The sequence below is a fragment of the Diadema antillarum genome, unplaced genomic scaffold (assembly GCF_040938485.1).
Source record: "Diadema antillarum isolate AM-2024a unplaced genomic scaffold, OU_Dant_1.0 scf00000019, whole genome shotgun sequence".
Lineage (NCBI taxonomy): Eukaryota > Metazoa > Echinodermata > Echinoidea > Diadematoida > Diadematidae > Diadema > Diadema antillarum.
The window spans coordinates 2,290,996-2,304,269 of NW_027270908.1; the positions used below are offsets into that span (position 1 = coordinate 2,290,996).

The 13,274-nt window shown below is 37.8% G+C and overlaps 1 protein-coding gene across 1 annotated transcript in view; it reads left to right on the forward strand.

Annotated features, from left to right (window-relative positions):
• Positions 1-13,274, forward strand: part of LOC139728750 (uncharacterized) — a 278,601-nt gene that overhangs the window by 200,204 nt on the left and 65,123 nt on the right. Inside the window, exons 75-82 of the mRNA XM_071639694.1 lie at positions 109-201; positions 874-1,132; positions 1,806-2,058; positions 2,839-2,981; positions 3,857-4,014; positions 7,907-8,002; positions 8,622-8,714; positions 12,214-12,450. Coding sequence (XP_071495795.1) covers positions 109-201; positions 874-1,132; positions 1,806-2,058; positions 2,839-2,981; positions 3,857-4,014; positions 7,907-8,002; positions 8,622-8,714; positions 12,214-12,450 — 1,332 coding nt within the window. The remainder of the gene's footprint in view (positions 1-108; positions 202-873; positions 1,133-1,805; positions 2,059-2,838; positions 2,982-3,856; positions 4,015-7,906; positions 8,003-8,621; positions 8,715-12,213; positions 12,451-13,274) is intronic.

Here is a 13,274-nt window from a genome sequence, read left to right on the forward strand (position 1 = left end):
AATGAGTTACAAGTGTAACTTCTACTCTCTAGGCTTTTTGTCTTGTGCACTTCATTTTCACTTGTTATTTTCAAATATCCTTGAGAATGTTCCTCTTCCTCTTGCTAGATCGAAGTGAAGATGGCTGAGCCGACGCAAGCAGCACCAAAACCAACAGCACCACCACCACCACCTGTTACGTCTGCTCCCGTCTTCACTAAGGTAAGGTTGCCATGGCAACAGGAAAAAAAAAAGATGCAGAGACATCTTGGAGATGCTGGTTGATTCATGATGATGGTGATAGACAAGAAAGTGCTGCTGATACACTGTATGTCTCAATGCATTTGTAGATTTTGTCATGGTTTTGTGTTGTTTAGACATTTTTGTATTACATTGGTTAGAAGCTGTATAGATTGTACAAATGTTTATATCCCATGTTATCATTGTTTGTAGAAGAGCTGCCACATGATAACTTATCACCAGAACCTCAAATTCAAAGGACCTAATTCATGTACACGTGTACTTGCATTACCCGTCACAGGGTACTATGGCACATATTTCGCAAATATCATTTTACGTAAATTGTGACTTTCAAGACAATTTGTGTGCAGTTAAATTCGCAAAAGAGAACCATTTTCACAGAATAATAAAAAATTGCTGTCCCTTTTCAAAAGAAAAGATGGCAGTTACCCACCATGAAGGCAATGTATTGCAATACAAGGCATTTCTGTCTCAGGAAGCAATATTTTTGTGGGTTGTTGATTTTGCCAATGTTGGTCGACTCTTGAAATTTGCAAAAATGAAAACACTGTGAAATATACAGTGAATACATAGTACAGTCTGAGCATTCTTTGTAACCACTTTTTTGTTGAAATTTTTTCTTATTGTCTCCAGACACTTTCTGACATCAATGCCAAAGAGGGCGACAAAGTACGGCTGGAATGCGTCGTCAAGGGCCAGCCGCAGCCCGAAGTCAAGTGGTACCGCGAGGGCGCCCTCGTCCAACCCTCGATAGACTTTGAGATCGCGTTCAAGGACGGAGTCTGCTCCTTGACAATCCCCGAGATCTTCTTCGACGACGCTGGCCAGTTTGCCTGCTCTGCGTCCAATAGTGCCGGCATGAAATCTACCTCCTGTAACGTTCGTGTTCAACGTAAGTGACCTCCAAATGTTTGTATCCTTCATCTTGAAAGAGAGAGAGAAAAATTTGAAATAGTCTTCCTTCCAGGATGTACAAATTTGTACGTAGTAGGACAGTGTTGGATTTACTGTAAGGTAAATACATGCCACCAGTGATTGATGGTAGGAGCAGATACATGTACATCAACTTGCTGAGCTTAAAGGGAAATAAAACCATGTAATGTTTAAAGGAACAATAAAGGAAATCAAAATAAAATGTCTGTTTTTGTACAAGTGGATCAGTATGACTTCAGTTTTCAGTGGGCCATTTAAATGATCATTTCTCCAGAGAGGGAGGGGTGGTAGTGCTATTGTGGTGTGGTTTGAAATGCAAGGCAGCAACTTAACAATGCTTGTCGGTTATAATCAAGTTATTTCGACGAAAAACATATCTTCCAGAAAGAAGATCCCTGATGTTTTTTGATGAAAAAATTTCTAACTTTAAGAGACCAGTTGTCACCAAAATGCTATCAATGAACTCAGTGCTGTGATGAGATGACATCACAGAAGGAAAGAGTAATGGGCAAAATAATGAAATAATAATGTGATCCAAATGTGGATTATATGAGGATGAAGAATATGTGAATTACAGTATCTTGTTATATCTATTTTCTGCCCCTTTTGATTTTTCATTGGACTGATATTAGCTGGAGCACCCATACCTGGAGCTCCTCAAACCAGATCTACTCCGCAGCAAAACGCCATCAATGGTGACGACGAGGCCCTGAAGAAGAAGCCTGCCACCTCAGGCCCCGTCGGACCGCCCGAGTTCGTCAAACCTCTCCTTCCCGTCCGGTTCTCGGAGGGCTCACGCTGCCGCCTCTCCTGCCAGGTCAAGGGCAACCCCGCCCCAAAGATCACCTGGCTGAGACACGGCAAGCCCCTTGAGAGCGGATACAGGTAATGGAGATGTTTCTCTGAGCAAAACATCAAAAAGTTTCCTTCATTTCTTGCTTTTTTTCTTCCTCTTTTTATTTCCCCCCTCACTTTCAAAGTTTCAGAGATCTCTGACTTGCATTAAAGAATAAGAAAGTTTAGTGGCCTTAGAGAAAAGAAAAGAAAAGAGAAATTGTCAAAGAGAGAGAAAGTTATGATTAAAATTATGCATCAATCTGTTCACATTTCAATTCACTTGTACACGTAGATGCATGTAAAAAAGACGTGTTTACAGTGTATATACAGCCTTATTGTGTATATATGATGTACTTTGATGATTTGAAGGTATATTGTAGAAATATGGAAAACATGTGAGGGAGATAGAGATATGAGTGTAGTGATACAGTCACATAAAATGTATATGCCAATTGTACTAACGCATGGAGATGGATAAATAGACATACTGTATATATTGTAGATAAGGAGATAAAGACAACTAAAGAGGCGGAAATACTTCTACTGTATGTGACTGCAGAAAAAATTGTACTCACATTGCGCAAAGTCTGTGCAAAAACATTTTATCCTCATTTTGATCTGAGAGTACTGTAAAAGACAGTATACTGACTACAAGAGAATCTCTAGTGACGCATTTTTGTGGTAGACAGAAGTATTGTACATGAAAGAGGCATACTTTCCCAACACTCATGTAAACCACAATGTCGTGGCATACCTTCTTTCCTTTGATCCAGCTACCTCATTCATATGGAGCCCCTTTTTTTTCTTTTGCCTCGTCCCTCTCTGCAGATTTTTGATCAAGTATGACGAAGCCACTGGCATGGCCACCCTAGACATCACCATGCTCCTCCATGAAGACAAGGGAGAGTACACCTGTGTCGCCAAGAGCAAGGCGGGGCAGGTCTTTGTCACCGCTGCCATTCTCAATCCAGGTGAGAAACTTGATTTGATTGATTTGATTTGATTTGATTTATTGGTTCATGCATTATGTCATTGCAGATTCAGATACATACACATGTATATATACACATTGTTGGTGCCATACATATACATAAACATTAGTTGTTAGCAAAATTTCTTCAATGCCTTTACAATGTACAACAAACATGTCAGCGATGCAATGAATAATGCAGAGGGCTACAGCTTAAGCATTACTTGAAATTTTGAGGTGGTCTGAGTAAAGCTTAAAAGATAAAAGATTCTTTTTGTACAATAATTACATGATGTTAATATTGTCATGGAATAGGAGTTGACAATTAAAATTTTGCTTTTACATAGTTCTCTCTCTATACTCTAGATCGGGTCTAGGGCAATTACCCCCTGGGCAATTACCCCGCACCCTTCCCCTGGCCCTAATCCTAATCCAAATCCTGAACCTAATCCTATCCCTAACTCAAACTCCTAACCCTAACCCTAATCGTTACTCTAAGCTTACCACTAACCAGTATTTAGCCGGGGGGTAATTGCCCTGTCGGGGTAATTGCCCGGATACGTCTAGATCACATAAGTTTTGAAACCACACTGTAGTATCTTTAAAACGTAAAAAGAAAACTAATGGTCAATCAGTAGAGATTATCTAGTCCCCATCCCCCCCCCCCCCCTTCCTCTTTTATTGCCATGGGCGTTATTTTAAACTGAGGCACAGTGCCACACCTGAATGGGCTTACTTTACGAACTTTAATAAAATTGTCAATCAAATTTGGATGGATTACTGAGTGGTGATGAAAAAATAAGGCAAATGAACATAACAGTTAATCAGAATGTGATATCATTTTGACCGGTCTCCTTTTTTTTTCTTTCTACTCAGCCGAGTACGACCACTGGGCACAGGAGTATGCCGAGCAGCAGGCAATCGAGAAGGCAAAGAAGAAGAAGGATGTCGTTAACAAGGAGCTCGAGGAGAAGGTGCAGCAAAAGGGGGGCAAGATTACCCCCTCCCAGGCCACCTTCCAGACTGCCAATGATGTAAGTGCCACACCCTATATTTCTGTCTACCATTCAGACTTTTTACCTTAATACATCATGTGTTCTTCACTCAAGAAGAAAAATATTACAGTGTGAATAGAATGACAAACAGCTTTATTTGATTCAGTTTCGTAATTGATGCCGCTCTTCGATATTTTCACCACACATCACTTGAGGTTGGCCTTTTGTAAGGCTGAAAAGCATGTGACAAAGTGTGATTCAGACTGGTGGTCTTTTAAACAGGGAGAAACAAATGTATGTGTACACGTACATATTGTATGGATTAGGAATGATCAAATGTAGATACATGCTGCTGTTTAATTCATATTGCTTCTGCGTCATCTCACAACGATGTAGCCCCTTAGTCTCAGGAAAACCTGAATATGTAGTAATGCATTCAGACCGGATCTGAAGAAATTCAAAGGTGATTTTTCTCAAAGTGCAATTGGAAGGTTACTGCTGGTGAAACATACAGCAGATAATATTCACATACTACAAGCTTGTAAATACATCTTCCAGATGATAAGAAAAATGAGAACTTTTTTTTTTCTGATGGAGCAAAAAACTTTGGTGGGTGGGGAGAGTTAACATTCAATGTGGTTACCTTCCAAACAATAACTTTGTCCTCTCATGCAGTGCTTTATGCCATAAGAACAAAATAAAACAAAACAAAATGAAAACAAAATGGAATACTAGACCAGAACTACAACAAACCAGTAGTCTGGCCCTATCAAGTACATGTACATGTAGACGCTGTATTTAGTGATGCATAATGGCATAAAGTTGTCTCAATGAAATTATAATCCACATTTTGATGAGTTTGAGGTACAAAAGTAGGACAAAATATGATGGTAGGTCACATGCATGGTGTGTCACAAATGTTAAGAATGCCTGCTCATTGCTTGCCCTAGTTCATTGCATTGTGGATTTATGCATGGCAGCCATATACATAGAATGACCACTTATGCCAATTTGATGCAAGGGTTTGAATCAGTAACAGTGATGCTTTGCTTTGTGTTTGAAAAAGAGATATTATGTATTCTTCATGTGTCAAAATCATGCATGGAAGTGACCAAGGAATTTGGTGTGTTAAAGAGGGATGTAGGCTGTATAGTTTTCATCAGATTTGATGTGTAAAACAGCCATGATAACAGGAGAAGGCAAAAAAAGAAGAAGAAGAGATTTGGTTCTGTCAATTGATGCTGATATTTAAGCTTTATGATGCCCTCTGATGGCCATGTAAAGATATCCTTTTTCCCCCTTTGTTTTCTGGCAATATTTGTAGGCCATCGTGTGACTAGCATACTCATAATCATCATGCTGATTAGAGTTTTTTTATAAACTTCTCTTATAGAAGGGGGAGGGTTAGGAGGAACTAGGAGACAGAAGGATAAATTCAGCATCTAAGATAATTGCAGCCCATTGTTTACCATGCCTGATTTTTGTTTATTTCTTATCATGCTTTGTATTTGCTAAATTTCTGCCTGCTATCACAACTCCCCTCCCACAAAAAGCAAAAACAAAAAATAATGGTGTATGCCCTGTGCCCGTATGCTTTGCTCACTCCCTCTCCAAAACCCAATTCCAATGGCATGTCATTGTCGATGTCGATGTTGACATCGTGTAGAGCATGCCCCAGCGAAGGCCAAGTCTGTCACCGTTTCAGCAAAGACTACAGCAGGAGGTGGAATACCGTGAGCGACTCCGTCGCCATAGCGACGTCCATGCCCCCCTCGACTGCAAGGTATATGTCTCCCTCCACCCTCACCATAGTCATCGTCATCATTGGTCGTCGTAGACATTGCCTTGAGCTCCCTCGTCTCTCGTTTGTGTCTAGAGTAATCAAAACCACTGTCTTGTGCATCATTATGTTCATCAATTTGCCAATTCATGAATTCAGTCACTGGAAAAGAGCTAATGGTCTCCCTAGTGAAGGCCTTCGTTGGAGTTTGAAGCAATATTATCAAAACCATATCATCTTGTTGACTTTTCTTTTTGTCTTGTACTTGAATAATGTCAAATGCTTCGATATATACAGTATATGAGAAATGTATCACTTCAAAATGATATTGGTTTCATTTTTGTGAGAGAATTTAAAATTTGAAGAGAACCAGTAAACAGGATGTAATTTTGACAATGTGGCAAAGTGGTAGACTTGTTAATGGTATGTTTTACATGTATTACATTATGCAGTTCAATTGCTAAAAAGGATCACAAAAATATTAAAGATATTCGTCTTGCGCTAAATGAAGTTCAGATTTCAAAGCAGTAGGCTCAAAATTATCACAGGAATTGCATTTATGCCCAAGAATCATGACATTTTTATCAGGCCTGGGCATCAAGATTATTTACCACATTCCAGAACTTGAATATTTTTGAAGCCTTCTCTTAAACTACACTGTATATCCTAGGGTAGCATTATGTGTGTGTTTTTCTTTGATGTCCTCACCTTGTGTTTTTACTGCATACTTTGTATGAGTGTATCTTGCATGTCCATGCATCTTTACCATGTCTTTCAGTTTTGAGCAAGTGTTGTGTCCATACAAATGTGTGTGTATTTTTTCATAACAGTTTGATGTATATATTTATGATATGCGCAGCCTCTTGTATATTGTACACAGACATTGTAGTTTATTTGCATGAATCATCACTCATTTAAATATAAACTGATACACATGCATATCTAGGATTTTCTCCCCATTCACCATAATTGACTTTTCATATGTGTTTGTGTAACAGCAGGGATGTCTCTTCCATGCAAGTGATTGCCATCCATATTTTGGATAATTATGATTCAAAGAATAATGTGTTGAATGCCATTGTAGCCTCCTTCATGGGCATAATGGAATATATTGTTCAATGGGGAATAAGATTTATGTTAGGTTGTTGTTTACAGAGCTGTCAAAGTCTCCCTGATATTGTACAGTGTAGGAGGCTTCCTGGAAACATGTTATTTCATATCTACAGTAGATATAGAAAAAAAAAAGAATATATATTTAAAAAAGAAATTAAACCTGATACAGGAATTTACTTTTGCCCATTAAGGTGCATTCATAACACAAGTATTTCCCTATTTGCTATTTGGAAATCCCTCTGATTCTTTTCAGGGTGAATGTTGACTTCTCTGCATTTATGACACTACGTTATACACTGTATGTCTTTATTTCTTGTTCCTTGTCTGTGCAAATGGTAACAATGGTTACATTGTAGGTGTTCAGTTCTATGTTATGGGCAACACACTAAAGTTTCTTAACTGACTATAATAAATTGTTATGAGAGTTGAAAATATTGAAAAGATTGAGGCAAAGTGGGATAATTGGAGTAACAATATTTTTTTCTCTCTCTCTTTCAAGTGCTGACATTTTTTGTGGAAGAATATAATAATCCATGACAGTATAGCCAAAATGTCTTTGTGAATCATGTGTTGCTCAAGTTCCTTGAGGACTTTTGAAATTTTCCTCTATAATGCATGCATATAATTAGTTAACTCCTCAAATGATTTTGGATCATATTGAGGGCATAGAGGAATTATAGATTATCATATGAGCCATGCATTTCATCAATATGAATAGAGGTTTAGCAAGTTTCAACATTTAATTTAAGATTTTCAAGGCAGTTTTCAGTGTGGGCACACATATAATTCTTACTTCGAAGCATTGTACAACTCTGTCACTGTATTGGTAATCAAAGTTGAAAAACAAAACAAAACAAAGCATCACTTCAAACAGACATTCCTTAGAATATAACAACTTGCAGGAGATGCTGTATATGATATTATCTATGAACTGAAAAGCTACTTGTCTTATAAAAGAGAGGTACGTTGTTGTTGTTGTGGAGACAAAAAGACAAGAGGAGGGGAGATATTTGAAGAGTAACTTGCTCTGTCCCTCAGACGCCCAAGTTGTCGCCATTCGAGAGACGGCTGATGCGAGAAGTGGAGCTCCGTGACCAAGACGCAACACCTCGCAAAGGTCCTATCCATGACCAGGTACGCACGTCACGTCTGCCTGTGCCAATCCCTGATTATAACAAGTGCCTGGCGTTGCTCTTGTGCTATCAGTTGTCCGTCAAAAATTTGATGAAAATGATAATACAATGTACAATAATAATTTTTTGTTTCATGATTGAAGGATCTGTGGTGCAACAAATTGAGCAAATAAATATTCCTATATCACAGTGTCATGCAGGGCATATGTATCATTGTTGAAGTCATTAAAGTCTTAATTGATGTTATGCAAAATGTGGTTAAAGAAAACCAAGTTTATTTGAGCTTTTGAAGACAGACATTCTCGTACCCTTCAGAGGGTAAATAATAATTTCATACACATGTGGATCACAATATAAACTGACAGTTCACATTGATTTCTTGTGATTTCAGCTGTCTTGAGAAGATTAAAAATTTATGCATTATGTTGTAGTATAAAAGGCATTGCTTATCATGGGCTTTGTTCGTTGTTCCTACGGTTTAAGATTAACTAAATTCCCCCCCCCCCTTGATTTTCGTTTTTTTCTTTCCATTATATAAGTAAATTCAAGCCTTTTCTGTATGGATGCGATATTCGTCAGAGATGTATGTACTTTTAACCTGACCTTTGACCTCACCACAGGATTCCAAAATCTCTCCATTTGAGAGTCGCCTGGAGAAGGAGATCCGATTCCGAGAGAGGAAATCCTCTCAAGACTTGGACCTCCCTGATTCGGTGTGTGAGAGTGAGATGTAGATGGTCAGTTGAGAGGCAGAAGGGCGTAGAGTCGACAGGCTGTGAGCACGGCTAGTGCCCTTCTGCACTTCAACATGACTAGATTCTGTGTTTGCATGCAAGAAAGGCTGTGACATCGTAAAAGCTGAACAGATTTGGGGTGAAAAGGAACAAGGAACTCGATAGATGGGATTATGATAGTATGAATAAATGCTGGATTTAAATTCTCCCTAACTACTTGTACAACTGTATCTGAATCATTTGTCACCATAAAAATATCAAAATATATCAAATACATCAAAATGTCAAAGTTTGCAGAATCAGGCCAAACTTCATTAATCAGAGCTCCAGACACAGAAAATATAAAATGTAAATGTGTCTTGTTGTTTTTTCAATTACTTCACATGAAACAATGTGATGTTCTTCTTTGCTCAAATGAAACCTTGGATGGACATTCCAATTCCACAATTGAACACATGTTCAGTTTGAGATGTCACAGTATGGCATGTTTATTGCATGGTGTGATGTGTGTACTGTAATAGCGGGAGTAGAGGAAACTCGTGGTAGATGTCAGTGATGTTAATAGACTGTGTAGTAGCTGTTTCATACGGTGTTAGAAGGTTGGGCATATCAAACCTAGGCCACAGTATGAGTACAGTTTTTCATGTTTGATGTTGTTTGTTCCTCAAAGTTTGTTTTTAAATGCAGGGTAGTCCATTGCCTGTAAACTACATTGTGCAATGTATGTTTGTATACAATGTACATTCTTTTTAAAAAACAGATATAAAAGTACATTTGTAGTAGTTGCTGTTGTTTCTCAGCAGAACAACTGCTCTGTGTGTTTGTACATTACATCGTATCTTTTACTACAATTTACAGTTTGCATGTTCTACCCCATACTTTGAGTATAATGCTGACTTTCGGTCTCTGAGTTTATTAAAGTGCATGTTGGTTCTTAGAAGGTTTGTGATTCATAATTAATTTGTGTGATTTGTTTCTTCAGAGTGTGTATCATTTCTCAAAGGTGCCCAGTTATTACGGATGCCAGGTTGGAGTGTGGTGTATTGTAGAATACCTATAGTTGTTAAGACAACGTTTATTTGAATAGCTGCATGAGCATGCATCCGTGCTGTGTGCACAGTAATCGTTTTGTTGAAGATTTATGATGACAAAAGTATTGTTTGTTGTACATACATGTATATTGTTGGTAAAATTGTGAGTTCTTGAAGTACACTTGTTTGTTTCAAATGTTGATAGTATCTTGTACATGTCAGGGGATATTATCATGTGGCAGTGTTGTGCATTGTTAAAGTTTTACAAATTGTGTATTGCAATGGCTTATTTGTTGGTGTTCTTACGATGTAACTTTCATGTATTTGTACTATGATGACATTTTACTCATATGACACTATATGCAAAGCCCAATACAATAGAGTTGAAATGGATCACATTCATGTTCAACTACATGATTTGACAATGAATAATGAATTGGCAGTAATTAAAATGTACATGTTTTATTAATTATTCATTTCTCTTTGTCACACTAAAGAGATTACTCTTACAGTGACTATAAATTGAGTTAGTGTTGACATCAGTTTCATGATTAATCACACACTTTTATGATACTTGCCTTAGATTGAATGTTTAGATGGTGTAAAGTAGAACATACATATTACGTAGATATATTGTGCCATTTGTAGGAACATATGTGACCGTGCACCTCGAAACGAACATAAAGTCCCACACACTGATTTTGCGTGAGAACTGCAAATAAGTGAAATGGGTCAACCTAGCCGAACTTAACTTTTTCATATTTTCTGAAAGAGCGGGTCTTCTTTTACATTATGCTAAAATTTGGTATCATAAAACGGGCAGGAAAGTGTGTTATTTTAGCAGTTTATATCAAACATTTTAGGTAGAATAGTGTGATTATAGGTGTGTCTTTAGAATCCCTTTTTCATTTCTGAAAAACCTTGTCCACACTCTTCACTTTCAACTCTGATAACTTTTGAAAGGATAGTACTACTGCTTTGAAAGTTGGCGTCAATTATGGACAAAATGTGTTAATGAGGCATGCTTAATTTTAGTTTAATCTAATAATCGCTTCATTGTTGTTACTCTGGTGGTTTACTTCCTGTTTTTTGTCCCATTCATCGCACAGCCAGCATGGTTTGGTAAAGATTAAGTGCTTGAATAGACACTGTACTTCAGAGCCTCTTTTCTCAGTTCACACTTTTCCTGAGTTTGTGCTTTCTTTCCAATATTTAGATAGGTTAGGAGAGTCCATTTGATTTGAGTTATACATCATTTTAAAGCTTAAAGTCTGCTCTTTCAGAATATGGTCTTACCTAAAAATTCATGTCTGGCGACTTTTTGTTTGTTTTGAGGTGCAGGGTCACATATTACATGTATATCACTTTGATACAGAGTATACTGTACACACTGTACACTGTAACATGTATCATTTTTCATTTATACCATCTTGAACACTTCACCTCATTAGGTAGGAAACTCTGCTGTTTTCCATTAATAGTCATTGGTAGCTGTTGTGTAATCTATGGAATTACATGCAATCTACAAGTGCAGAACATTGTCTGATACTGTATGTGGATGGAATACAAGATAGATTCATTCATTCCCTTGCATAGAGTGACTGTTGTATCCATGTCATTACAGACAAACTCATTTACATAATTATCAGTATGAGATTAATATCCTTATCTTGTAAGATGCAATGCACAATTATTGTTCTCACATTCATCATATGAAAATCAGTGGATTTATTCATTTACATTGATGTACTTTTGTACACAGTGCATCACTCATAATTTTCCTTCCAGAAATGATAATTGTCATTGGTACTCAGTTTAAGAACTTCTGCAACATTACAGGGTGTCATTCAACAGGGTCATATATCCATAGTACATCCCTATACAAATATTCACTTTCATTGTTAATACCTCTTAATATTTCTTTTTGTGTACCTGTCTTTCCTTTGGCGGGTTGGAGCCATTGTAAGCATGTCAGTAGCTTCGCCATGATATGCAGATTAGTGCTTACAATTTTTATGAACAGGATTCTTCTCAGCCAATCTCAGGGGAGGATCAATAGAGTATATGATGAGCGAAACAAAATAATTTATCCACAATGCGTTCAATATGTGTATGGGCACACTTCCTGTACTAGAACATACAGTTTTCTACCAGAAATTCACACAAAAGTGGTCAAAAGATACAACAATTGTGATGTTTTGCTTATCACAATATGCATGAATAAAATCCAATCTGCAAAACCAAAGACACTCATTGTTGTACACTTGTACAGCATATAAAATGAAAATGCATGGTGGTAAACTTTGTTTGTCAAAATTGCATGTTGCATAACACAGTATGAAATGATCATGAAGTGAGGTGAAGAAATTTGTTGTAACCTGTGATGGTCAGTGTAGCCTCCTACACCAGCAGTTTCTGAACAGATTTCTTCATTCTTCACTGTGCAGGGTCCCGCGGGTCCCTTTGATGTGGCTGCATTCGAGGCTATGCTCCTGCAGCAGACACAGCCTCAGGAGAGTGAGGCGATGGAAGCCGAGACGGAGACGGAGCTCGAGTCCGAGCTGGAGACGGAGGCCAGCCAACAGAGGGCGCCGCATTTCCTTAAGGAGCTCAAGAACCTGCGAGTGGCCGAGGGAAGGAAGGTCGGCCTCAGCTGTCGGGTTGAAGGCAGGCCCAAGCCATCGGTAAGTCTCAACATTCCACTCATTCCTCATAGTTTTATCTTTTAGAATTTGAATTTGAATTTCTTCGCCAAAACCAGAATTAAGTGACTGAGCAGGCCGGCATCATTTGTAGCCCACGTTTGCTTCCCATCTACAGATTTCCTTGGACATCAGTATGAAAATTGCATTGGAATCAAAGCTTACAATATAGCTCAAAATACTTTATTTCCATTGTTGATAACTTTGAGCAAATCACTCCAAGAGAACTGTATTACAAATAGATTCTTGTGCAAACTGAAGTCTCCACGGGAAGGCATGTGGAGGTACATGTAGGCTACAATATGATAAACTGTAAAAGAAGAAATTTTTGCAAGTTATTTTTCATATTCAGTCAGGTAAAATGAGTTTCACTTGTGTTTCATTCCGCATAATCCCGGAGATGATACATATATTTCTAGCAAATATACAGCTGTATTTGGGCAAGTTTTTTTTTCATTTGTTTGAGATTTATGCTGCAAGAAATTCGTTAACTTTTTCCACACTGCAAGAATTTCCACTTTTGTAGTATCACACATGTTTCACTTGAGCAGTACTGGTATTTCCAGTGCAGAGAGTCATTTTTTTTTTCTTTTGTGAAGAAACTTGGATGCTGTGAAATTGTGCAAAATATTCCAGAACTGTGTGTAACCTTAACTGATGACACCTGATTTCAATCAAAGAGAATTGTCATATTCGCCTCAACCCTTTCTGTTCCAGGGACTATGGACAGTGTGTCCAATGCAATATGGTTTTCTGTGCCAAAAACACACAAAGGGTTAAAATACATACATTGTAGTATATATGAT